The following is a 27900-nucleotide window of genomic DNA, read 5'->3' as shown; positions in this document are numbered from 1 at the left end:
GCTGATGGACGGGACTGAGGAATTCAACCAGCCAAAAAAGGCTTTTTGGTTGTATCTGACCTGACTGAAACATGGACATGTCTGTGTTTGCCATGCATAGTGTGGAGGTGCTGTTCAGGAAACTACACCCTAGGGTGTAGTCACACATGGAAGCCCCCAAAAGACATTTCCAAAATCTTCACTCCCACCAGTTGGGAGTGAGCACTGCCTCTGCTCAGACACACCAACTGCTGGAGTGCTGCCTCAGCTCCAGCCACAGTCCCAAGCAGGCTCTCTGATCTCCCTTAAGTATTTTGCTGGGGGGCAGCCAAAAATTACTTATATGTGCAATTCCTACATGCGACACTACCAGCATGCTAATACAAAGCTGATCTGATCTCTGATGTGTGACTGAGAAACGAAGCCGTCTGCTACCCTTAACACTATTTCCTAGAGTTCTATACACAGAGAAAGTATTTAGATTTTTGTCTTTAAGGGCACACATTAAAAATTTAATTGACACAATGGCTCAAGCTGAGCATTTTTATGACCCTAGCAGACCCATTTTTCAGTAGCTGACTTTAACTTCACTCGTAGAAAGCAAATGTTTTGGTTTGGGTTTTTTTGTTCTTTTTTTTTTTTTTTTAACACTGCAGCAGTGTCTAACATTTATAGCTTCCTTTTTATAAAGTGATGTTCCTCTCTCTGGGCAGCACTGTTTAGCCGAGTATTTTACCTTTAATGGTGGAATATATGATGTGCTGCTCAATGCATCACTTCAGCTTACCTCTTTATACCATTCTACATCTTTAGATCTGCAAGTTCAAGAATGGGAGTTAATGATCAAGAGAATTAATAATTTTCTCACTACTCATAAGACAGCATTTCCCTCTCCGGGATCCTTTGCCTGGGCATCAGGCTAAAGTGCAAAGAAGGGAAACAGCATCCAGAAGTTGACAGATTTTCTTCTTAGTACAAAACTAACATTTTCATCAGTTACCATCTACTAGTCATTACCCTTGCAAAAAACCCCACACCATACATGCGTTTAAGTGTTAGAATACATACATTTCCTTCATATCAAGCAGATTCAAAGAGTGTAATATTAAAATGGATGAAATCTTGATATACTGTACCTGGTGCAAGCATGACTTATTGCTTTCTATAGACATTTTTGCTAAGGCACAGAGTAAAACACCTCACACAGAAGAAAGCTGCACTTACCACATGCTTCCTCTCAATGAAATAAGTTACTGTAGACACAGGTAGGCAGCACAAACCCAGGAAAGAACAACAAATGAAACTTGTTCGTAGGGAAACAACACATTAAAGCTGCAAGGTGTGGATTACAAACATTATTACTTTTTGCATGAAAACACAGTAATGTCTAAGGCCTAGATAAAGTATAAAACAAAAGCAATACAAAATATAACTGGCATCCTTTCACTGGTTTGTTGGTTTACTGGCCCAGGTGCTAAACCAAAGGAAATGCACAATCCTGCATCTCCTCTTCCCAGATGAATTCTCCTAATAAAACCAGCTTAATAGGAAAGAGGAAAATTCCACTCTGAAGAACCTAAAGAAGAGCATATTTATTGCTACTAACCAAACTAACACAGAGCACTGATCTATGTTTCCACATTCCTTTAGAAACCAATATGCACAAAACAGATTACTAGCCACTATCCTGCCCAATATCTCCATATCTTTTTTTTTTCCCCCTCCTTCTCCAAGCTTTGAATTTACATTTTTCAATAATGCACGTCACAGTGGCCTACTGCTGGGAAGACAGATCATAGCAGGCATCATATTGTATTACTCAGTATTTGTTATGCCTCAGCCAAAGATGAAGTTTGTAGCCACAATTAAGTGTTCTGCAACCTGAAAGCTTTTATCAGGTGCAGTATTCAGAGATTTGAGATGAAACATGAATGTTAAAAAAATATAAACCCAAACACACAGATCTGGGAAGTTGCAAGTTAAAGCTTCTTTCTTAAAATGCCAATACAATTTAAGTTTTGTGGGTTGGTTTTGGGGTCTGTTGGGGGTTTTTTTTGGTGAAAATCCGACACATATTCATTGCAGGCTCTATATTTCTATTATAGCATGTATATAATTGCAAGAAATACAGCAGCCACCAGGATATATATTTAATCTTACACATGCACACTGACATCAGATGTTTCCAACCACATTCCTTAGAAAGTACTGAAATACAGGATGAGGCTATAACCGCATGAACTCAGAATAACATTTGTTAACCATGAATGGCCCTGACTAACTGAAGTAAATTAGTGGGATCTGTCTACTTCCTTTCCAGATCTGGAGTTCCTAGCTTCCTCTTCTACCTGCCACCCCTGACAGCACCCTTCCACAAAACTGGACTGGTAAATAGTTTTTACATTTGGAATGGACCACTTCTCTATTGTTCAATACTGTCTGAACATACCTTAAGCAGGCAAAGAAAAGTATGTTCTTTTAAGTATTTATGAACCTTGTTTTTCTCAGAACTAGTGGCCACAAAACAAAACCCTAAACCTATTCAAACTTGGATGCAGTGTGACACCAGTGTGCTTAAGAAGTAGGAACACAATAGGGCAATTACAGCAGTCTCAGATTCTTATTCCGTTCTTTTTCATGCTTTTCTGAAAGAAAAGACTCAAGTATGATTTGCTTTATGCTTCAGTATTAGTGCATGAAATCATCATAACAAGGACACAGAAATGCTATCACATAAAATTTAAAGCAGTAAGATATATTATAGTCCAGCAAAGCAGACAAACTATATCTGAAAACCCCCAAAACATTAGTCTAGTGTTTTTTCAAATATGTTTTTCCTCATACAAATATTTTTCCATTTATTTTATGACTTCCATTTCAGTCGATCAGAATTGAGAGGATGGATATATACACAAAATCCTATGCCATCTGGAGGTGAGTCTCCCTTGCAATAGAAAAGATTACACAACTTCTCATACTAACCTTTGGGTTCTCAGCTTTCTGAAACACTGACCTTTCAGGCTAGCATGTTCCATTTTCTTAGCTAGCCTCTTTACTGCAAACTATTCCATCTATCATTTTCCTCACCTCCCAAGAAAAGACCTTTCAAAATTGGTAGGTAACAGCAACACAAAACACTGCTTAATGTGAGATACAATAGTAAAACTGATTGCACATTAAAAATATTCTGAGTCTGAAGCTGCAAAAAGCTTAGTGGGATTTTCTGCTGCTTAGTGGAACGCTAGCTATATAACAGGATGGCCAAATTAATTGTGCAACTAACTGATTACACGAATTACAATCTCTAGCTACAGCTACACAGTCACTTTATTCCAAGATAAATATGGCCTCCTGCCAAAACAGCTGCCGCCTCCTTGTCACCAACACATCCTCTCTCTGGTACCAGCTGAAAATAAGCAACAACAAAACAAACAAATCTTGTATCCCATTGGAGCTGATCTTTGATCCCGCTCCCAGTGTGACACCAAAACATCAACATGAGCAAAAGCAAGCTGGCAGGAATGAACAGCTGAGAGCAAAGGGGGAGAACACAGCAAAATCACCACATCCGCAGCAGTTCAGGCTCAAGGCAGACTGAAGTGATGTGTAGCCATGAAGATATCTGCTACTCAAGGTCAAAATCTGATCCAAGAAGTGGGGAACTGATTGATAGGAACTACACAGATCCACTCTATCGCAGCATCTTTGCAAGTACAGATTCCTACCGGTTCTAGAGCAACGAGTTTCAGAAACACTCAAGTAGTTCAAACAAGAGATAGTTTATATAACTGCATTGAAAAAACATTTGCATTTCCAAAGCCAAGCACTCAAGCCCTTCTTTTATGTGATGTGTATCTCTTGACAGAAGTGAATAAGAAAACTTCATTATGAATCTCACAGGTTGATAAGGCAGAAAGAGTCCAAGAATTAAGAACTGCTTGTTCATGGCAGGTGGCAGGTCAAAAAACTAACAGTAAAACAGGTGAAGTCCAGGGTGTAGGGGGAAAAAACCCCAAACCAACCTCCCTCCCCAAAAAAACCTCAACCAACTCACAGAACAGGCCAACATACTCTCTCTTATAAAACCCGTATCTGTTCCATGCACAGGAACTGACCTACCAATTTTTCAGTTTTTGCCTATTTCCTTTGCACTTTGGCATATCAGCTTTGACCAAAGTTTTATGAGGATCTTATCTACAACCGAGTCTTACACTCCCAATTTAGGTCATGAGAGGGAGCAGGGGTAGTTCCTTACAAATATTTGATATAGGAAACTAAATAGTCAGACTGGTGTACTGTGCTGTCCTAAGTGGCACTAATGGGAGAAAAAAGGTTTGGACAGTAAGCTTCCCTTTCCTTCCCCTCCTTGGCTCTCAACATACATGCACCACCTAACCTTCTAGGCTTAGCACACCAAGACTCTGATCTCAGAAATGAAGAACAGCAGCAGCAAACTGAACAGCTGGGCTTAGATCACTTTAGCTTACATAAAACAGCTATAGCAAGGAAAATTAACCTATCTAATAAATTTGCTACCCCTTTAAATTTAGATGTTAATTATATTTTTAAATAGTATATCAACTTTTAGAAATGCCATTAATAACATTTCAAAAGTATCCGTTCAAATGTACTCTTGCATTTTACGGTGTTTTCCTGTTGCAGTGTATATATAGGTGAGCGAGGGTACTGGCACTGAGCCCTTGTGTGCAGTGATCCTATTAGGAGACTTGTGCGTAGACTTTCCCCACGCATGACTCAGTTATTCTGAAGGCAGCACTTCCAGTGCTGGTGCAGAATTCCTCTGGTGCAATTGCTGTTCATATTGCTTGCATGTGAATATCCAAGTCTTGTAGTCTCCAGTCAGATGTCTCCTATGCTATATGCAGAAGAAAATGAGCCTGTACCTTCAAAGAGCCTATACTTCAAGGCACAGACAAGTCACCATACAATCACATGAGAATCTAAGAAAACAGAGCTAATAATGTCCACAGCTATATGTGTAATTACTCAAACAATTTTACAGTATCTTTTATATATATATTCTTCCTTTTAAAAACTCTTTCTTGTGCTAAGTTTAAAATAAGTCACTAAAACTACCTATGCCAGAAAACAACACAGGTTCAGAGACTATGGCCATCCATGCTGTTTGCTAGCACTTTCCTAATTATATTTCTCACCAGCATCAACTAGACATTCTTCCAGGCAATACCTGGCCACAGCTCAAAGGACACGTTTTGCCAGTGTCTCTTCCCAGGAGGAGACTTGAGCTCTGCAGATCAGAGATACACATGATGCATCACCACAGGACCAGAGAACTGCTTCTGGCTTGCACTACTTCATGCACACACAGCCTCCCATTCCTTCTGATTATGATTTGTAGGGAAGTGGTGGGAACATTTTAACTATAGCATTTTAACTCATGAAAGAGCAATGGTGGGCAGAATGACCCATTTTGTGCCTTGAGGAACATTCTCAGAGTTGGCATCCCATGATGCAACAGCTGCGCCACCCAAGACCCCCATTGGTGGGACAGTAACAGCCTCTGGCGCCTTCAGAGAGGCTGCTGCAGAAGAATTACATCTGATCTACCCTGGACCTGAGGGAATGCTAAGTGGATGGCTGAAGGAGAATGGCTGTGGGCAGAAGGAATTTCATCTGCAGTTAAGTTTCTCCACCTCTGCGTAAGATGACAAAAATCTGAAAAGATTGAGCTCAACAGACAGTGTGGCACGTAATTCATGCACTGCACAGATATATGTTACTAGCTTATAACTCAGACTTAGCTTTACCAAAGTTTCAATTCCCTTGGATACACAATCTTCTGCCTTTTAATCTCCATACTGGGCTGAATCTTATGCTATGTAATTAGGGCTATCTAAACAGTCATCTAAACTCCTACTGAGGAGAACTGGTTTGTCCAGGAAAGGCCAGCTCAATCATGAAATTAACCACAACAAATCTAATAACCGGATGGAAAACTAACACAGAGCATGATGCTGCAGACAGAACCTTCATCTTCTGGAACTGAGATGGACCTTCAGCAGCTCAAATCTTTTTCTAACTGTAATCTCTCGCTTTTTATCTTTGATTGAAATCACAGTATAAGCAAACCTACTAAAAGAAATGCTGGAATTTTTTTTTTCCGTATTTCTCAAGTTTTCTGTATTGTGAGTGATGAGACTACATTATTGTATAACCTCTGGTAAGGGACTGAAGAAATCAAAACCAAGGAGGAGGAGAAGAACAAACAAGAACTCTAGTTCTAAGTAAGAAGCAAGCCAACAGCATAACATTGTAAGTGCCCAGAATTCATTTGCTCAGTTTCAGGGAAAAAATTAACTTTGCTGGAGCTGTGTGTCTAAAATTATCAGTTACAGTGATAACTTCCCCAGTTTCTTCTGATCGTGACCATATTGTTTGCATGTCAGAGAGAAAACACTCTTTTAAAATTGTGCGTCAGGACAAAATTACATCACCTGCCAAAAAAAAAAATATCTGAAGTTTAACTGCTTGAACTATTAGAAATCAATTAGGTAGTTAATCAATGATGTACTACAGATTCATATTCCTAATCACAGCTTGCACACAGCCCCAGTGATGCAAGAAAGCTCATTAGCTCATTTAGTGCCCACCAAATGCTGTCCTACTTTTGCAGTGCAAGCATGCTCACTTTGTATTTGTTCTCCAATTTGGCAGGGGTAGGAATGTGGCCTCTCCTCCGGAAGGTTGTAAAGTGCTTGCACTGAGGGCATGGCTTGGTGCTGGAGTCAATGCGGCTGAGTTCCAGGAAATATTTATACTTGATGATGTCGTCATGGGGCAGGTTATAGAGGACAGTTGTTTCATCCAGGTGTTCGCTGCACTCTGTGATCGGGCATTTTATATCCGCTTGTCCCAGCTGCACCTGCATATGGAAAAACCCAGAAGAGCTACATGACCTTTTGCTTGGAAAAAGCAAGCAAGCATACGTGAATTTTGTCAGAAAATTTAAGTTCAAGTACTATAACTATCCACAGACTGTCAAGCATATAATCTTAAAAGTAGTCTGACTTACTCCAAGCACACTGCAGTTTTTCCAGAAGGTATTTTCAAATCCAAACAGAAAAGCTAATTACCCTTATGACAACTGTAGTTATTAAACTTATAGTCTCAGTGTATGCACTCTGCAAAACCAAAACACAAGCCCTAACCAGCAGCACTCATCCAGAACTCCATGCTTTGTGTGTAATGGTCAGCACTCCACCATCACGGCTCATAAAGGCTGTAAGAAAGCAGGGAATAGAAACATTTGTATACTGTTTCACTGCAAAATGTGCTGGGAATCACTGCACAGAGAAATTAAAGTCAATTTAGGATCATCAGAGTCTAGCAGCTCTGACTCAGTGCTAGCCCCAAGCTGGTTCCTGCTCAGCAAGCTCAGTGCCTGTGCAGTCTGTTTCCAAGAAGCTCCTTGTATGCCACATTGCATGCGCAGAAAGTGTTAGCTGAGCCTGCGGCTGACCAAGCTAATAAATTTTCCCAGAACTGAGTCTAAAAACAACCCCCAAAAACCAACAAAAAAAAGAAACTTAAACCAAAAAGAAACTTAAAAAAACCAAAACAAAAACACGCACAGAAGCAAGCTCAAGTTTAACAGGGCTGAAACTGATGCTGATCTAATGCGCCCCGATAGTCCCAAGCTGATCCATACAGTCAGATATCGACAAAGCATTTTCTGAGCTCTTGGATCCAAGAACAGCGCTGGACCCAGGTCTGCACCCTTCACGCTTGGCAGGCTTTAACAGCTTGGACTCCATGCCAAAACAGCAGATCCCACTCGGTCTGGGAGCAGCAGAGTTGCATTTGCTTGGCGCTGAGCCTGAGCTAATAAACCCTGCTGGATCTTGAGAGTCTGCAAGGACCCGGCTTGAGCGTGTTTGTGTCTGCCTCAAGTAATCTGGAATGAACGAGTGTTGACTGTACAAGCGGAACTGACCACCAGCCCAATTCCTTCCTTAGTGAGTACCTCCATGCAGAGAAAAAGGAGTTTAATGGTGTAACCAGCATCTCTTTCTAGGAATTACTGCTCCAAGGTTGGCACGTTTGATTTCCCTAGACTGCTTACTCTTTAACATGCTCCATCATGGGAATCTGCTAAACAATACACTAAACATGATAGGAACACCTCAGATTTGGATGCAGATCTCACTGCTGCATAGCAGTACCAGAGTGCATTTCAGAGACTGTTAATGCAGTATTTAAGCTAATAAAGGAGGAAAAAAAACCCCAAAACCAACACAACCCTGTCATTGCTGGCTCAGTAATGGGAGACATATGGGCTCTAACTGAATGATAATTAATTTATAGTCAGGAGCCAGAGGATTAGACAAGTCATAACAAAATGGTATAAAACCCAAGGCTCATACTGATTTCAAAAAATCCCTATTGCACTAGCTTTGTCTTCTCAGCAATGTAGCTAAACCCAACCAGAGCAAAGAGGTTGGGTGTACGTTTAGAGAGAAAAAAGCAGGGTGAGCACAGTGAGAGCCTGTCCTAGACCAGAGCACAGCAAAGACGACCTCAGCAAGCAATTGCTGTGGCGGTGCCCTGCACAGCCTCAGCTCAAGGTGCAGGCAGGTCAGGATGGAGGCAGATTTGCCTGTGGTACAGCAGAGAGGCAGCTCCTGCAGCATTACACCCACTCAGGGAAGGAACTTCCATGCATTTCATTTACAGGTCTAAGAAGTGAGCAGAACTCTACCAAAGGTATTAAAAAAAAAAAGCCCCAAACCTCACAGACTATGTGCTGGGGAACGTCCACGTTTGAGACCTCTAGGACACTAATTCACCTGTAAGCAGCATGTGAAAATTGAACTCAAGCATACGACATCATTAGTATGACTCTTCCCGGAAGAATTGCCCAGTACATCATGGAGCTGTGCTTAAAAAGCAGATGATCAATCCAGCACTACAGCACTCAAACACGCTAAAGTAGGAAAACGATTTGCTACAGAAATATAAAAAGCTATTGCACTACTGCAAGGATTAAAATAAGTTTCTGTTTAAAGAAGCATAGGTACAACAATTTAAAACCAAATAGTCAAATTAATCCCATCTATGACTACTTCGGGGTTGGGTTTGGTTTTTTTTTGGGGGGGGGGGGAGGGGATGTTAAGCATTAGGGAAATACTAAAGGAGGCAAGCCCTTTTGCTAAGAGTAAACTAAGCTACAACGGAGTAACGCTTCACAGTGAGAAGGCACATTGTATCTGGCATCTAAGCTGGTACTTAAGAAGCACTGCTTATATTAAATGCTATTTAGAACAAACCTGCATTAATAAAATGAAGGCATACAAAGTTGAACACTTTCTATATTTCATGCCCACACAGAATATGATTAATATATGTGGTAAGAGTCAAGTGTGGTTTCAGTGTTTATTTTGAAAATATGTTTTACGCCCACTTGAAGTAAATAATTTTTATGCTCTGTAATAGTTTCAGCCTTTCAGGTTTGGCAAAGATTGATCCTTTTCCTGTGTTTTGCATGGAACTGAACTGAACAGAGCTGGTTTGCTTATTAGCAGTAACTTCAATGGAGCCTTGTCTTACGAAAACAGTCCATCTTTGTTTGTGCACTAGCATCAGCAATTGATGTAAGCACAGCTTTAGAGGTAGCCTGTTAGGCTACCTGCTGCTGCAGACCCAGGAGGTGCTAAGGAATGGGAAAGGAAAAAAAAAACCTCTTATAACATGGGTAAAAATAACTGGCTTTATTCTTTTCCTTGATTTTTTGGTGGTTTTTTTTTTTTTTTTTTTTTTTAGAAATTTTGAAGAGCCTTATCCTCAACATTCACTTATCACAATGTCAACCCCCTGAGTTTTAAGAAGTCTTTGAATTTCAAAATACCACTGTGTATTAAGAACTTAAGAACTCCCAGTATACACAACAGCATGGTGTATTTTCACAGCATGAGAAACGACTCAGATATGTCTAAAAGCAGCTGAGCTGCAGTACAGTGTTAAATGTCAAGCAGCATCCAGCTCTTACACCCAGCTGTGCTTTGCTTCTGTAAAGCATCTCAGGAGGGGCTAACTCTGCTTACCATTCATAAGGAGAAAGCAGGCTCTCATGACTTTCATCCTACAGAAAGGTAACATTTAAAATACCAGGAGAGCAATAGGTACCCTCTCCCCGCAATACTTGACATTTCATGTGAAAATATTTTTTGGGGGGGAGGAAATCGGGGGGTATGGGACAAGACTCTACACTGGTCCACTTACTGCCTCAAAATGCAGTGATACCAGCAACTGAAAACAGAAACAGACAGTACAGTACTTCAAGTCAGAAAATTATTTCCACCCCCACCCCCCAAGCATTCTTTTAAAGGAAATCTTTGTTCGCTACACAGAAAACAAAGTTCAAACTACACTGGAAGCGCCAATTTATACCTGTCATTTAGCCTGGCCCAAGCTGGATGTAACATAACCTGTGCAGGCTGTACTTGGGCTGCTGTGTTATGGCTATATTCCTTAAAGAAGGGGGCATTCACCTTTAAAATAGAAAATGCTCAGTTTTGTCTCTAACTGAAACCTTACTCTTAGTTCAGAGGTAGGTATGCTAAATAAACCAGTAAGTTGTTCTTACTTCTCACCTATTAATGCTGAAAGAAAAGTGAACAGTGCCACGTCTAATCTGCAACTCCGTAGAGAAATTCAATTTCTACCAGTGCACCAAGTTCTCCCCTGTAAACTACCAAGGATGTTATGCATAAAAAAAAATATTTTGGAAATGCAGATGCAAGTGAAGGGACAGTGTGGTCTACAGGACCTTTGTATTCTACGGGGGAAGAAACAAATTGATTAAAGTTCCCCTTATTCGTAAGCAAAACCCCACTGCTTTCTAGTTCACTGGAAATATTGCTCTTTCATTTTTGCTGGTAAGTTGCAAATCAGTGAAGAATTACTTTTATTGTAGGTTTGGGAAGCAGAGAGTGTAATTTTGAATTTGTTTTCTTAAAAAAAAATAAATTGTAGAAAATACTTCAAGGGCTCACCACTGTTCAGGACTCCATAGTGGTAGGTGCTAGCCAAATGAAATCAAAGTAGATGTGATTTAACAAGTGCAAACCAAAGACAGTGCAAACTTTTACTAAGCATTTTGCACCTGCCTTGAAAGTTGTGGTTCCATTAATGTTTCTGTTTGAATACTAACTTCAGGAGTCCAGATCCGCTACCTCTGATCTGTGTCAGTGATATCCTGGCATTCTCCAAACTTCTTTTATAAAAACACAAAACAAAACAAAACAACCCTCTGAAAGATACTTTTTCAGTCCATCCGTCCTCCCTCCTTACTGTCAAATGGTACAAATCCTCAGTACTGCAAGAAAAGGAAGAATGAACAGCTAGAACTACCAGTAATTAAATTAGTGCCTACTTGAGCTGTATCACCAGCAAGCAGGAAAACAAAATGGGTTTCTTGTGTGCTACCTCCTCCACTGCACATCTTCACACAAGTTCTTGCCTGTCATTCATTACTTCACAAACCATACTCCATGGGGTATGCTTCAATTTTATTTCCCCTTATATTCATTTCTCAACACAGCAGACTTGCAATAAACTACTTTCTCAATCCCTTTCTCATTTAGTCACCCTGCCATCTCCTCTGCCAGCCACCACCTGTAACCTCACTCTAGTTGAGAGCCGTCGCTCCCCTTCTCAGGGTAGAAGGGCTTCACTAGCCTTAGCAGGGCGTATATTGCTGACCTCAAAAGGATCCAGAAAGAGTTCAAAATGGTGAGTGCATGCTGGCATTCAACTAATAATTGTTAAAAGAAAAATCCCACTTTTCCCCACCTCGGGGACTAAAAATAGCCCAAGAAACCTAACTTCTCCCAGCACCAATGCCTGACAGGTATTCGAAGACAAAAAGCCCAAATAATTTCTTTATGTTTGTGACAGATGTCCATTTATGTTGTATTTTAAATGGCCATTATTAATAAAAGTATAGCCAGAGACTTCCACTAAAAAACCAAAAAAATCATCAGATTTCTATTGTGGCACAAGTTCACGTAGACCAACCCTAAAAGGGCCCCTCAGGATGTCCACCTTCACATGTCCTCTGAGGACACAAGTCTTTGTTCTCCTTTCACATTGGTACTACACACCTCGACGAAGCAGCAACAATGATGTAGTAGCTCCTGCTCCATGTGACATTCAGAAAGTCACTTGGGCCAAAATGTTGCCGGTGGGAGCAGACACCACCTCTTCTAATCACTTGTTCGACAATTTGCATTAACTATCACACTGTCAACACAAAAAAAAAAAAAGACACAAAAAGAAGCAAAGTCCCAGGGCCTTTGAAGAACATGTTAATATTTCATCCTTTGGGAGAAAGGCATGCAAAAGCAAGCAGCTGGGAGGGAATCACAACGTATATAGCTGCAATCCAACCAGTACATCAAAGGTTTGACCTTTGTGCTCCAAAAGCATGCCTTCTGAATGCTTTACAACACATTTAAACACGGCATCAATTTAAATTCTCAAATCTTATCTAGTTTTCACAACCTCAGCCACAGGCTGGGATTCCAGCTTCATCCATAACACTCTGAGGATTGCTTTCGGGAGTGTACTTAACACAAACCCATATCCCCGGGGCACTGTGGGATGATGCAGCCACACACCGGCAAGGGCCGTAGCCGGCACCGCCTGTGCGGGCAGTGACCAGAGTGGCTTTAGGCCCAGAAACCAACCAAAACCTTAACTGGCAAAACTGGTGTCCGCAGCCTGGAGCATAAGCCCAAACCACAGTGTTTGTTTCCCATTCAAACTCCTCTTTTTCCTCCACAGTCACGTATAGCACTTACCTAAAGAACTGTGAGGATAAGCTAGCAAGATGTTCTTCAGAATACACCTAGACTCAACCAAAACTTTTTTCTTAAAGGCCTCTTGATTTGCTTTGTCATTTGATTACATGCTGGCATGGAGTTCAGCTCTAGTCCTTTTCCCTTCCTTCCACAGGACCAGGCGTTACTTGTTCACATGGATTTGATGTCAATGGGAACATTCAGTTTCTATTTGTCCTGTTTGTATACAAATAGCATTTGTAGAAAATTACTTATAGAAAAACAAATTAACACTAGAATTCTCCTTCACAAGATGTTAACAAGTAATTATCAACCTGCATGAGCTCCCCCTCTGCCCTTTCATCTCCTGTTACTTTCTCTAGCACCAAGTTAATAAAAAAAAAAAAGGAAAAGCAGATTTTACCTCAGTAATGCATTTAGAAAAACTACGCTGCATTAAGTGTTTCTGCCTGCTACTACTCATCAAACCTGGCATGTCATCAGTAAGCATGGAGTTCACACCCTTTCTGTTCTGTTTTTTGGGTGTCCACAGTAAGCTGAAACCCACAGCAGAAGCAACTGTCAGTCCCACAGCCGGACAAAACCGGGGCTGGTACACCTGGACGGCTGCCCGCTGAGGTGCGACATTCTCTGACAAAGAGGCACACCAGAGTTAGATCAAGAGATCGGCTGGCAGAAAGTTTTGACAACCTCTGGGAGCCCTGGAGCAGGCAAGATAAAGCAATCTTTCATCTCTCCTCCCGGGGCATGTGTGGGGGCAGAGGGAGGGGGAAATCCCAGCAGAGGAAGGAAGGTAGCTTGGGAGGAAGTGTGGCAGAAACTGCCAACCTTGGAGGAATCTGACCCAAACCCACAGTTGTCTCAGCATTCATTGAAGGGAACAAGGAAATGCACAAGAGCTTTCTTACTTTGTCCAGGTGTGCATATTACCAATGACAGTAAAGTATAAGAATGGTAATTTTTCTATTCCTTAGAAGACACATTCACTTTTAGTAAATGACCCAAAGATGCTCATGAAAGAACTTTGAGGACAGCAGACTAAGCCAAAATACCTGCCATTTTTGGAGTGGCAAACAGAGGCAGCTGCTCCTGCAATAGAGGCAGTTGCTCCTGCCTAGGAGTGGGACCAAAAGACGGCACTAAAACCGAGCAGGTGTGGGAAAGGATTACAGCAAGGAAGCAAGGGCCAGGAGACCATCCGCATACCATGATATGCTCCAATAACCTGGCCATCTCAGGAGCGAGCCCTGCTCACAGGAGGTCAGTAGCATTAGGAAATACAAGTAGTGAAGAAGCAAGACCTCAGTAAGGTAATGGTTTGTTGGGCTTCCAGCATCAGAATAAAAATGTCACAGACAAATAACACAAAACCAAACCAAGCTAACTCCAACAGCTGATTGTCATAAAATAAATAAGATAAAAATCTAATTGGTTAACTCTTTAATTGACAGACTTAAATTCAGAGAAGAACAGCCTGTTCTCCTACAGCCAGCATAAGACTCACCGAAACTGTCATCTGTGTTTGGATTTACCAGCCAAGCCTAACCCGGGTCTATCCTGTCCATCCGAGTGCTCTGGTAAGGCACAGACAAACTGCGAGAGCCCAGGCTGACGCCCCAGGAAGGTGAGGAGCAAACAGGTCGAGCAGGATGGGACGCAGACACGGCAGCAGCCACCAACCATGCAGCGTGGGAGCCTTCCTCCTGCCATGGGGCATCACCCCTCACTTTCAGCATGTCTGACCTCTCAAACCCAGGAAAGTCGTGACGCGTTTACTGTAATTCATTTAAATACCTCAGAAAGCAATAAATTAGAAAGAAAAACACAAAAAAGCCCCCAAATCCTATTCTCCCTTTCCAATTATGAAGATTAAACCAAAGCGTGCTCAGTTACTTAAGTAGATAATTTTCACGCATATGCTGGTCTCTTTAAGCTTTGCTCCTGTAAAAAATGTACATAGCTGTTTCCTTGTCTTGCTTACAACAGAAAGTCCTGAACACTCAAACTCCAACCTCCACCAGGTTCAGACTGGATTAACCCAGATTCAGATCAACTCCAATGGAATAATACTGTTAACTGTTAACAGTAATTAATATCACAACCAAATCCTCTCCCATGCTTTTCTTTAACATGGACAAAAAGTTAGCTCCCATACATGTTCTGGAAGAGTGAGAATACGTGGTTTCAATCTTCATTGAGATACATTACTTCAGTCTTCAAGTGGAGCCAAACAAAATCCATCAACAGCAGCGACAATTTATCCTACAACTATTTATGTTGAAAAAGAGATGACCTAGAGCTCATTCTTCTACTATTTAGTAGGCAGGGTCCCAGACACAAAAGCTGGAAAAGGCTCATGGATTCACATTTGCCAAACGGTGTTCCCCTTTCAAGTAAAATAGGGCCCAAACCACCGTAATTTGCACAACCTATTCAGTAATCTGTATTACTGAGTCTCTAATACAGATTAGCCCAGCTGTTAGCAGCAGCAATAGTTAACCAAAACTTTGGTTTCACCAGCAATGGCTGCTGTTATATTTTACTGTTTTACCCACAGAAACATTTCATGGTGCTTAATATTTTCCCAGCTGAAAGTAGGGTTTATTTTATGCTAAAGAAAAGCTCTCATAATTGCGGGAAGAATATGCTCCCGCCTGTCTCTACTACATCCCAGAAGATGGCTACAAAACCTAACAGAGTTGCCATGGATGTGGGTGATGACTTAAAAATAATGAGAACTTTTAACAGAAATCTCTCAACTATTCTCTTGACCACCCTGATCACCTACATTCCCTGGTCTGTAGAAGAAACGACAAGCATTTTATAGCCATCCTTAAACTGTCCTGCTTTCCTTAAGAAAGCTACCTACAACTATTTAGTTTCCACGTCTTTGTTAGGTTGTAGGTGAGTTTTCTTGTGTACATATTACTAGTCCATGTTTTGATTCTTGAGTATCAGAGGCATGAAACCAAATTGTGCCCCTTTTACTTGATAAATATCATATAGGAACTGCAGGGTTGCACAGATGCAAGCAAAAGCAGAAAAAAGCCTGAAAAGTACTTTCTAACTGGCAGATGATTGTCAAGAATGATAGTAAAATGCCTCATTTCTAAGATTCAAGGTGAGGTTAAAAATATGAGGTTAAAATACCACCATTTGTCTTCCCTTACAAACAAGGTAACAAATAATTTTGTTTATGCAATGAATTTGTTAAGAAATAGCTAAGATTTGAATTATAAATAGTTATTTTGCTCTGCCTTCCCAAGAAGAGACTTATCTCATGATACCAGTACCTACCCATAATAAACAAAGCTGCTTTTGGTGAAAGGCTATGCTATTAAAGCTACCACAAAGTGAAACAAATTGGTAACTTTTACATAGCTTAAGTGGTAAGAGGCTGGGTAGGCACGCTGACCCATTTTCAGGGATAAATGCTTCCTGGGAAAGGCTCATGCAGAACAGACTTCCAAGCTTCTCCCCACATACCATCATTTCGACAAACCCTAGATACTGTGCTACAGCTCCAATTTCACATGACTTTATGAAGTTATTTCTCATAGTGCGTTGTAAGTTTAAACCACATTTTAATACACATTTAATGCAATGATGGATACAGCCACAACAGGGAGCAAATGTACAAGATCAAGATGTGCAAACTGCACAGCCTCCTCCAGGGAACAGTTGAGGCAAAAGCTTAAGCAGTGGCTCTGATCCCTGCTTGGAGAAGCAAGAGCGGAAGCAAAGCAAAACAGTTGTCCTGGTAAGAGCAACAAACTATCCACCATCAAACAGTTGAACTGTTACCTAAGATACCTTGGCAGAAAACTAGGCACAGAAGAAAAATCCTCTTACAGAAGCTGAAAGTACAATTTTGCCCCAGAACTGATCTAATCCAATAGAGCGCTCCACTGGTCTAGCGCGCAGTGATTTCTAACCAGTGTATTTAACAGCCAAAATATCAGAGTTAATTCTCCTGCTGATCAACCTCTGGCTGTGATTTGGAGGTTATCAGCACGTCAGGTCTGTCTCCCTGAGAGTCTGCCAGAATTGGGTCCCAACTGAAGCTAAGACAGCCTTCACCTGGATTAATGGAGAGTGGTTGCGTATTGATTGCTGCAGACTTGGTTTGTCACAAGCAGCTAGAATCCCTATGACATCACAAAATCATTAGAAACAGCAAAACAAGAGGGGAAGCAGACAACACAGATCTTCTACACCAGGAAAAACAAACCATCAATGTGTTCAGAACAATATATTCTGCTTACTGCTTTTTCATAAAGCACAGAAAAACATGAAGCAAGCTCATTTAAATTCCTAAAGGCAGTTCTATCAGCTGATTAGGCTATTAAAATACTCATTTTCACATCAGGTTTGCCACAAGAGAAGGAATTATGATTTCCCATTTGTTCCAAGTTCTCTTTAAAAAAAAACCAAACCAAAATCAAAAACCCTAAACACTACTACTAATTCATCTGCTGTTTATACATGTAAATCTATGCTTTTAAAAAAAGTATAACAACATAATATGACCTTTACTAGTTCAAAATGTTGATATGGATTTGACAAACCTGTTGCATAGAGTGCTGTGCTCTGAGAGCCTGCTTTTGTTATGAGACATAAGTAAAGAATAGAGGTAGAATAAGTCAAAATGTCCCAGGTTACATTCCTGGTAAAATTTTAGAATTATCAGTGAGGAAGAGATTTGATTCTTGCAAAAATATTGCTGTGATCAGATAAGGCTGCGGAAATACTTGCATGTAGGAAGAAAAAAAACCCACAAGGTAAAATAAGGCTTCTCTTCCCTGCCTCATCATGTTTTTAATCACTTTTGCTCCTTTGAGGATAACAACAGTTCCAGCCAGTGCCTAAATAACACAGGTGGAAATAACTGTTGTAATCAATGAATCCGGTTCCCTGCAACCATCCTTTTTGGCTGGTTAGAGACACTGGCCTAGAATAGAAAGACAAAAGACAACTTCTACCCACGCAGACTTCTCTTTCTGGATGCTATGCCAGGCTTACCCTGTATCACTGGGAATTTAACCCAAGATCTCCAATTATGTGATCAAGCACCTACATGGGCCTGAAACGAGGAGTCAATATAGCTTTCCCTTCTCCCTCTCCGCGTTAGAAAGTGATCACAAGGCTACGAGGAGAGAAGCTTCAGCTGGCTAACATAGGAGACTGAAGTGTTTTTAAATTAGTTTTCCAATTGATCAGGCAGCTGAATTAATTCTCCCTGTGAAATACGATCACCAGTTCACAACCCAAGAGAAAAGTGCGAAACGCACGGCCAAGGAGAGAGACTCTCACAGAGGTGGCTGGCCATCAACTGACTTACCTGTCACGTCAACCTACACCTTCAGATCATGTACCAGGTACTTCTCGTGTTAGCTTTGTTTACCTTTAGGAAGCCACAAGCCTGAAATACGCTCAGCAGCTCCCCTCAGTAAAAGCAGTTAATGGCAACTGCAGTACAAGGGTTGGAGGGCTGCACCCGATTCCTTCTCCACGCGAGTCTATGCATCAGTGTTTTCTGCACACATGTCCTAAAATTACTGTTCTTCAGAAAGCAGCATGTATTTTGGCATAGCTAGGTGATTATTAGGTTTATGAGTACTAATGTATATTCTCCCATTCTGTACAAGTACTTAAAACACTCAACAGCAAGCGTGGAAATCCTTCACCAAGCTTCAGGTCTGAACCCAGCATCTGCCCTGACACCTGCCCCAAGGCCCTTCAGATGCTCTTCTGCCACTTCTCTGTGGCACTATTTCTGCTCTCCTCTCAGCTGTCTCCCTGAAGGATACAAGAGTCTTATCCATGAAGCTAAAGCAAAGGGAATAGTTAAAGTAACTAGGCTTTTTAAGATGAAGAAATGCATTACTTGTAATGAAACAACTAAGTTAATAGGTATCCTCGGCAACTTCTGAATACAAAGCACCAAGGAACACTACCAACTGTCACACATGCTACAAAACACTGAAGCAGCTGACTATAAGAATAAACCAATGATTATAAAAGACACACTATGAACAGGACACCTCATTAACTTGACATACACTGCAAAGAATTTTTACTAAATACATTTAATTATTCTGTTTCAAGAGAAAAGATATCACCTCCAGAGACTACAACTTAAATGGTTATGGTAGGAAAAAACTGCTTACAGCTGGGGGAAAACCACTATTTATAATTTCTGTAGATACTGCCTATTTCCAAATAAAATTACTTCAAACTTGTCTAAACCTTCCCACCACAAAAGAAATAAATCAAGATTATTCATTATGAGGGTTTGTAAAGTGATGAACAGGTGGTTAGATACCTTGAAACATCACTTCTGCCAGTGTTAAACTTTTGCAGGGCTCCAGAAACTGGGTTGGGACACTGAATATTTAAAGCAGCAGCTTTGTTCCTACCAGTAGGTATCAGAGTTTTTGAACCACCACCAGTAAGGACTGCAGCTTGGGGATCAGGGGACGGGCAGGTGAAGCGAGGTGAAGGAGGTATCAAGTCAACTATATCCATTCTCCACTTCTGAAACCACAGACTCCAGTAGTAATTGAATTCAATACTAGTTGAGGAAATTCTAGTTTCATTAATTATTTCCAAAGAATATACATAATCCTCAGAGGGAGAGAGGTTAACAGGTAGGAACTGAAGCAGCATGGGAGGAGAAAGGAATTGTTACAAAGCATGGTAATAGAGAACGCACAAGAAGGCCTGCACACAAGGACACGCATCTGTCCAACTCCAGATTTTGCAAACCTAGAAAGAAAGGATCAACAGCTTTTGTGACAAAGAGACAAGAAAATAAATAGAATGCTTGTTAGCAAGGAGACAAAAATTTTTCAGAAGTATCCGACTTAGCATTTCATTGACATTTTCATTGAAATGGAAGCACACATGATGTTAAACACCACTGACCTGTGTATCCAAAATGACCTCTCTCAAAATGCTACCTTTGTTTCAGATTTTTAATGGTATAAGAATGACTTTTTTTTTTTTCTTAGAAAAATAACCCAACAGTTCTTCCAGAGGAAATACTTATACCTAGTAGTTGCAAACTGTAATTACCCTCTATGGTTAAGCAATCATTGATGATTATTTGCCACCAAAACAAGCTAGTGTAGAGGCCTGCGTAGCTGCAGTGGTTTACCTCGGAAAGGGGAAAGCTGTCACGGCTGCTCTAGCTTGTTTGTAGAGAGGAAGACGACAAGAACGGAAAATTCAGGAAAAAAGAAAGAGGCGGCACCCTCTTCAGCCTTTTCTAGGAAGTCCTTGCCTTTTCCATAAGTCACATCTTTTCTCTCCTGCAGTTTTTCTCTGGAACATAACATCCTCTTGCCTGACATACAAGGGGAAAAAAGTTTACTCTTCAAAATTTTCTGAATCCACCTAATTTCCCTCACTTCAATAACACACATACAGAGGCTGGCTACCCCCTGAACTGCTCTTGCTGCCCTGTACATTCATCAAAGGAAGGCTCCGCACTTGTAAAATCTCCTTTTAACCTGCATCTGTACCAAACAGCGGGAGCTGACACTGAGAACTGCTGTTGCTGCTGCCCAGGAAACTGCTGCCCCAAAGCACATTCATTTTCTGTACAAAAGAAAGGCAGTAATATTTGTGACTTCTGTGGTTTTGGGAGCACACCCAAACACCAAGATAAATGATGTGTTTGTTATGCACTTTTCACCAAAATGCTGCCTGCAGCAAGGGAAATGGGTGGCATCCTGCTGCAGAGCTCAGTTCTGAGTTGTATGGACATTTCTCTGAAAGAATCAAAACATCGCTGCATGCGAACATGGCTGTGTTAATTTCCTAGTAAATTCAGCAATTTTGGAATTTCTGTCCATGCGTGCCTACTTTTGATTCTCCTCCGCCACCCCAATATGCTGTAAGTTTTTGACCCAGAAGTATCATAGAAATTTCTGGCAGCGCTAGCAGGACAGAAAAACAGCTTGACAGTCCCCAATAACAGGCCTTCCCTGATGGTTAAGATTTCTAGTATTTGTTAAAACATGCCTCAGCACTTCTGTTGGTGGCTCAGGGACTTTCCCACCCCCTTACTCCCAACTGGATAGGGAGGGATGCGAGAAGCATCTCTCCAAAGCTAGTCCCTGGTGCTCCTCCCTGCCCAGTATAATCAGCAGATGCCCTGCTGTGTGCCCATGCAACTCCATTTCCTACAAACACACAGAATTACTAAACTTTTAGTACCAAGTAACTAATGATACTAACATTAAGATGGCACCTCTGAAATTCAGTGGTTAACTGAAAGCCACTCTTTGGCTTTCCTCCCTCCCATACTCTATGTATTCCCTACATAAATGGAAGGTGACATAGTTGAAACAGCTGAAAAGAGCATATTAAAATATAATTTTTTTGTCAAACTTCATTCGTGAACAAGGTAATTTACCTGAACAGCAAGAAAAAAAGTGACTAAAAAAATCTGTTAAAATTTGTATTAAAATATAATCCTTTAAAACTGGGTCACTCAGGTAAAAATGACAAATCTGAAAAAGCCAAAGGATGCTTACACTTAAATTGACAAGCCACTTACTGTCAAGCAATGGTAAGGCAGTATCAAGAGAAAGTTTAAAAACATTTCATGAAATAATTTAGATTTAATGAAACATCTTTTATTAAAGGAAAAAATTAATCCTTCACTGTATTCTGGTGCATAGGGTATCCTAATTATAAAGCCATTTTTAATAATGAGGTCTCTGAAGCCTACCTTCAACCTCTACTGAAATACAAGTTTAGTACAAATATTTTTATGTAAGTATGCTAAGAACTACAGAAGACTGAAGAAAAGACTAATATATAGTTTAAGTGGAATAGAAAAATGCTTGAATCTTCCAACTGATCAATGATTCCCCAAAATGATCAGTTACATCTCATGCTTTCACATGCAGAACAATTGTGCAAAGTTTTCCACAATGAACAAATTATTACATATGAGGAAGTCTGACAAAATTATATATAACAGGAAAATAGTAAACATTAGTAAAACTAGGAAAAAGTAAGAAACCCCACACCAGTGCTAACTTCCATAAACTACGCACATTTTGAGTGCTAAGTCTCCAAAGTACAAATGGCTATGCTTAAAACTAAGTGCAAATTACAGTTCCATTTGATTTCTCAATTGTGAAACTATAATCAGTAAGAAAGAACAGGTTAGCCAGTCTTTCATCACACAGGAAGAATGAAAAACAGAAATCATAAAAGCATTTTTAATGTGCATCCTCAGCTATTCCTGCACACCAAACCTCTAAAGAAAGTTATTCATTTCTCATTATAGAACATGAACATCTTGCAAGTAAGAACATCTTTTCCTTAACGTCACCTGGATTTACCTCAAAGCATAACTCCTGGTGATTTTAAGTGCCAAATGTGAGTTCACAAACTGAGTCACTGCAAGAAGTGGTCATCTGTGAGAAGTCTGGATTAGGGGACTTGGCTAGGATCACCTTGGAAGGCTCTAATACCGCCAGGAAAAACCAAAAAACGACAGCACAGTTCTCCTACCTTAATTATTACATTACACTCTCTCATCTCATGGCGCTCAGACTCATAAAAGCTGTAATAATCCTCCTCCTCAAAACCAGCTGTATGGGAGTTACCAACTTCTATGCACTTTGTCAACAAGCTGGAAGTCGATCGTGGAATACAGAAGAAATAAACCTGACACTTGAACTTGTGGAATAACCACTAGCAGTACTAGGCAGTTATTTTATGCTGCTAGAGAGATATTTGCCAGGCTGAGATCTCATACTAGGCAGAGAAAATGCAGAGAGCAAGCAGACCCCTGCAGCCTCAGCTGCAGCCAGCCTGCCCCTGCCAGCAGACACTCTGCCTCCACTTCCCACATCTCTTCTGGTCCTTCTGTGCAAGGCCTCGCCACACCAAACTGTTCTTACTCTTCTTTGTCCTGATTAGCCTGCATCCTCCAGATCCAAAGCCTTACAGGATTGCCATGGGCACGCAGACTGCCTTCAGCTCCCACGTCGTGGCACTGCATCCAGAAACAACGCTTCCTGTCCTACTCAATTCCTCTGCCACCTCCATCTTGCTGTTCTTGCTGCATTTCAGTTTGCCCACTCCTCCTGGATGGCAGGAGAGGAACACGTATGCGCACCAGAAAAATGCCACCCTGCTCCAGGATCCACCACAAGATATTACAGGGGTCTACAATAGCCAGGATGGACAAAGACTGAATCTTGCTCAAGTCCCACAAGATTGGGACAGCTCGATGCTGTCAGAATTACTAGTGAGTTAGGCTATCTAATGAAAAACCTGCACATCTAATTGCAGTTTTTCATCACATATAATTTGATTCCCTGTGGATAGTATTTCTAAACATGAAGACAAATATCCTGCAATGTTGAGTTCCCCACTCAGTCACTGAAACACTACAGATTTTTAGTGAAATAGCCTAAATTTTTTTTTTTTTTTTTTTAAATATACTGGCAGGAACAAAATAAGTGGGTTTCTCCAAAGTGTACTCTGAGGCATCCAAACCAACTCTTTTCTAGGATTTTCTCCACAGATTCAAGTGGTATGGAACATTTCCATTTGGAAGAAACCAAGAAAATCTAAAATCTGGGTTAGGATTGCTTAATTCTAACAGCAGACAATAAATTGCAACTGGGAAACATGGAAGATGCTTTTACTCAAGAAAAAAATGCACTTGCTGAATTCCCACGGGACTTCAATGATTTTTCCACCTTAGCTGTGACAGCAGATAAACATCTTATGATGGAAGGTGGTGGATTCATGTCCTACACAGGACTAGACAAACTGCATACATGCAACATTGACTACCGCACAACAGAAGTGCTTTTAAGAGATACTTGGAAAGTAAAACTCATTGAGCCGCAAATTTGAGTGCAGTACAGCAAAGACAACCTGGCCAACCAGCAGAAACTGCTTAAGAGATCTAACTGGAGAAGTGTAACAAAAACAAAAAAAAAGTGGAGGGAAAAGCCCATGAGAAGACATTAGGACTGTTTTATTTAACTGCCACTAAGATGGGAGCATCACAATTCTGCCTATATTCCAGGAGTATTATAATTTCCTGAGGCAGGCAAGTTCAGAAGGAAACTAATAGCAAGAGTCCAAACAAAAATCAAAAAGGAAACATGAAAGGAGAAAGGAAGCTATGCAAAATGTATATGTTTCCTCTTCCATGGAATAATCTGTAATTGAACTTCAGTATGAAAGTTTAATTATCATCATAGATATTTGTATTCTTACAGTAGTCAGTGTCATTCCATATAATATTTACAGGTTCAAGGAAATTTCAACAATTAAGTTCTGCCCCCCCAAAGTTACAGCTTGAGCAAAAAAGGCACTTTTAGATTTTTACAAATTTTCCACTAGTTTCAGATGAAACCCACCATCCCTTCTCCCATAAGTTGAAGCAAAACTGATTTTTAAGGTAGTTTAAACTGGAGTTACAAGTAGGCATGATTCCAAGGTTTTTCTCCTGTGGTCACTAGAGAACAGCTAATACTGATCAGCTACCCTAATTCTGTATTTTTCCAGTTTAAAAAAAAGCTATAAGCAATTTCTTGTTTGCTTGGGTTCGCAACATGTAGTATTAGCACAATTAACGTATCTGTTGCACAACTCATGATACAATATATGCAGATAACTTGTCTAAATCCTAACCCTCTCAAAATACCATTTCTAAAATGCAAATAAGTGGTCAAAGCAATAGTATGCTAAATCAACACCAAATTTCCCACTGTCATGTGATGTGTTCTCTAAATTGGAAAGTGACAAGGGCAAAAAGTGCTCTTTTTTAAATAAAGCCCATTTTCTTTCTGGTGTCATTACTGCAGCCCTACCCGCCCAGCCATATTAGTCACTGCACGAGCACTTGAACACCTACATGGAATCAAAACACCTCTTACTACATCCAACACAGTATACAGGTTTAACTGAAACATTAAAGCTGTCATTGTCCCCTATGCCATCACACATAAGGGTGTCACCTGTGAAATACTCTGGATAGGAACTCTTACAGCTTCAGAGAAACACTAACTCCTTTTCCCAACACACTCCCACCCTCAACCAAATTATGTTCAAAAAGAGGAGGAAAAAAAAAAAAGAGGAAAAGCAGACAAATGAAATCTTACTCTCATGGTTACTCCACCTCTTCTCCTCATTTCTAGAGCCTGAGAGACAGGTAAGAACAAGGAAAACAAAATCAGTAACTCTTCTGCTACTTCAGAGAGGGGTTTCTTAAAAAAAAACTTTTTGTAATGAGCTTTTATGATTTTATACTTCCAAATTTTACAACTGCTCCACTTTACCACCAAAAATATCTGCATAATAGAAGCACAAGGCTATAGAGCTTGATCTTCAAAATCAGCATGCTGAAACCACAGGCTGTTGAGTAACACAGTAACATAGGCTACTTGAGAAAAAGAGACAAATCCCCCGTCCTCCAAGCCACAAATAACAATGCTTCCCACAACCTTGGGGGGGGGGGGGGGGGGGGGGGGGGGGGGGAATAAAAGCTGCAATTTCACTGATGTGAACATAGTTTAGCCCCCATTCCAGAGGTGTACAGGGATAGCAAGAAATGGTGAAGAGCTTCTTAAGCCAGCTGTAGCTCATGCATCATGAAGGTTCAGCCTTGGCTTAAACACCTTCATTTCACCCTAGAGCATGACACCACCACTACAAAGCGTGGCCAGCTCTTAGAGAAATCTGCTACGTGGATCATATTTGCTTAAAAGCAGCTGGACAGACAAAAGGATATGACATTGATTACAAAGATCCTCCTGCAAGGAGATCTTCCTCTCCTGGTCAATGACACATTGTCAGGAAGAAAAACAAGACAAACACTCCAAAGATACAAAAGAGGTAAGAGTACATGGCCAAAAAACAATTCCTTCCCCCCAAAATCACACGGCAACAGATGTTTGATTTCTTCCAATACAACACTTTCACTTTAACGGCATCAATGAATAATCTGTAATGTGACCAAGTTAGTCTTAAGTTGCATAAACCTCTACCTTTTCAGAGCACAACTACAAATACATTAATGAAAAGGATCGCTATGGAAAGGAAATAACATTTTAAAAAGTTCCTGGCTGTGGACAGGAAGCTCATCCAGGAAGGGGAATAAGAAAGAGAGCAAAAGTTGGAAGCTGGTGAGAACAGAGGTCACTCTCCAGGATCCTTACAGCACTCATTAGATAAGCATATACCTTTTGAAGAAGCTCAACTTCCTGCTATAAATAAAGGTTTTATAACCCATTCAAAATATGTATTAACCAGCTAATTACTTCATTTCATTGCCTCTTCATATTCCTTGGGTGGTAATTCTGGATTTTTCAAGTGTCTCAATAGGCCATTACCCATGATATGCTATCATTTGATGTATTCCAGATATAGTTCTCATCAGTTCTTCCACCACAGGTTACATATATGAAGTAATCCATTAAAAATCATAAGCCTACATCTTTCACAAATGCCTTTAATGTTTCAATGCCTGTTGGTGGCAGCATATATCTTCATGTTTGTGTAAGATTTATTCAAATCCAGAAGTAGGTTTGTTGTGGTCAGATTAGTGCCCAATACTGATTACAGAGCCAAAAATTAAATCAATTAGTGCTTCCATGAAGTTTATCTTCCCCGGTGGACTCAAGAGACACTACATGAAACTAAAGTCCTGCAGGAGACCAGTTTAGTCTGGTATAGACCTATAGACCTAACTTAACAAGAATTGAATAAAAACATCCTTTAATCCTACACAGTCTTCAAAGGTGCAGACACGTGCAGGTCATTAAAGACGTAAGACACGTGTGCTTGGCTACCCAGCCTCTACCTTTCTGCAAGATTTGTTGATTTTCCCCATGGATCTAACTTCTGCATACAGCCATTATAAAGAGCACAACAGCTTCAAAAAGTTCATTTAGGCAGCTCGCAGGTATATTCTGGGATGAATACAGAAACTCAATGTTTATTGCATCTCAGTTTTCTCAGCAGCAAAGCCCTCTCTATGTACACCAGGCCAGGCATAGAGCCGGGACAGTTTTCATCAGAATTCCCAGTAAGCCACCTTGCAACCACCTCCAGCTACCAAAATACTACCTGCCAGCCAACGTAAGTACTTTAATGATGCCAAAGTACTTCCACAAAAATTGTCAGGTATTGTTATAAAAAATTGGAAGGAAAAAACACCCACCAAACCCCAAAACTTATAATAGGACATCAAGAGAATGAATGAAGATGCTGCAACCTGTCAAGTGAAGCATACAGCTGAACTAAAGACTAACAGAAAGACAAGGAAATTCAATGAAAGGACCTACCACCTTCCAGTAATTTACAACACATTTGCCCAGCTGGTAACTGTAGTTTCACAAAAAACCCCCACCAAAACAAACAAACAAAAAACCCCACAGAAACAAGCAAAAAACCCCAAATAAATCCCAAACAATCACTGGTCTTTGGTAATTGTTCTTTCTCTCTTAAGTTTCTTTATACAACAGCCTGCATGAATTCCCTTGGTGAGTTATTTCAAAGGCATCCTCTATAGCCTAAGTCAGGTAACAGCAATGCAGTCCCCTCTCTGCCAATGAAGAGGGGGGCCTGACTTGGAAATTGCTCCAGTGCTCCAATTCAGCCAGATCAGCCCAACCAAAACCAGAGTCCTGAAAACACAGTTCTGAAATTTATTTAAAAGCTATTTCTCCCAAAAGTAGTGTGAAATATGACTTCAGAATCTTTTACAGACCAAAAATGCTGGACACAAAACATGGTTTGAAGGGTACTGCTTGCTGTGTTCAATAGTCAAAAAAAGACAATGCCAGACAATAAAACTCTTCCATCATTTCCTCCTTGGGACTCAAGCTTCTCCTCAACAGAGCACATCCTCAGAAGCACAGGTGGCCCTCCCATCCAACTGAGCAAAATTCAGGGCATAATGGTGCCACATAGTGAGTCCTTTTCGCTGGCATCAAAGGTGCTGGCTTTGAGAACCGCTCAGATACTACGCCTTTCTTTCCAAATTCACAGAAACTGGAGAGGATCTCCCAGATTCCCCCCCCCTTCCCTC

At 40.6% G+C, this 27900-nt stretch overlaps 1 protein-coding gene across 3 annotated transcripts in view; it reads right to left on the bottom strand.

Annotated features, from left to right (window-relative positions):
• The window catches only part of RNF217 (ring finger protein 217), a 60350-nt gene that overhangs the window by 20027 nt on the left and 12423 nt on the right, over window positions 1–27900 (bottom strand). For 2 of the 3 annotated variants that reach the window (XM_075748018.1, XM_075748019.1), the window contains exon 2: window positions 6650–6883. The exons of the other annotated variant lie outside the window; for it this stretch is intronic. In XM_075748018.1, coding sequence (XP_075604133.1) covers window positions 6650–6883 — 234 coding nt within the window. The remainder of the gene's footprint in view (window positions 1–6649; window positions 6884–27900) is intronic. 3 annotated transcript variants of the gene reach the window in all.

This window comes from Balearica regulorum, chromosome 3 (genome assembly GCF_011004875.1).
Source record: "Balearica regulorum gibbericeps isolate bBalReg1 chromosome 3, bBalReg1.pri, whole genome shotgun sequence".
NCBI lineage: Eukaryota > Metazoa > Chordata > Aves > Gruiformes > Gruidae > Balearica > Balearica regulorum.
This window is presented reverse-complemented; position numbering and strand designations above follow the sequence as displayed.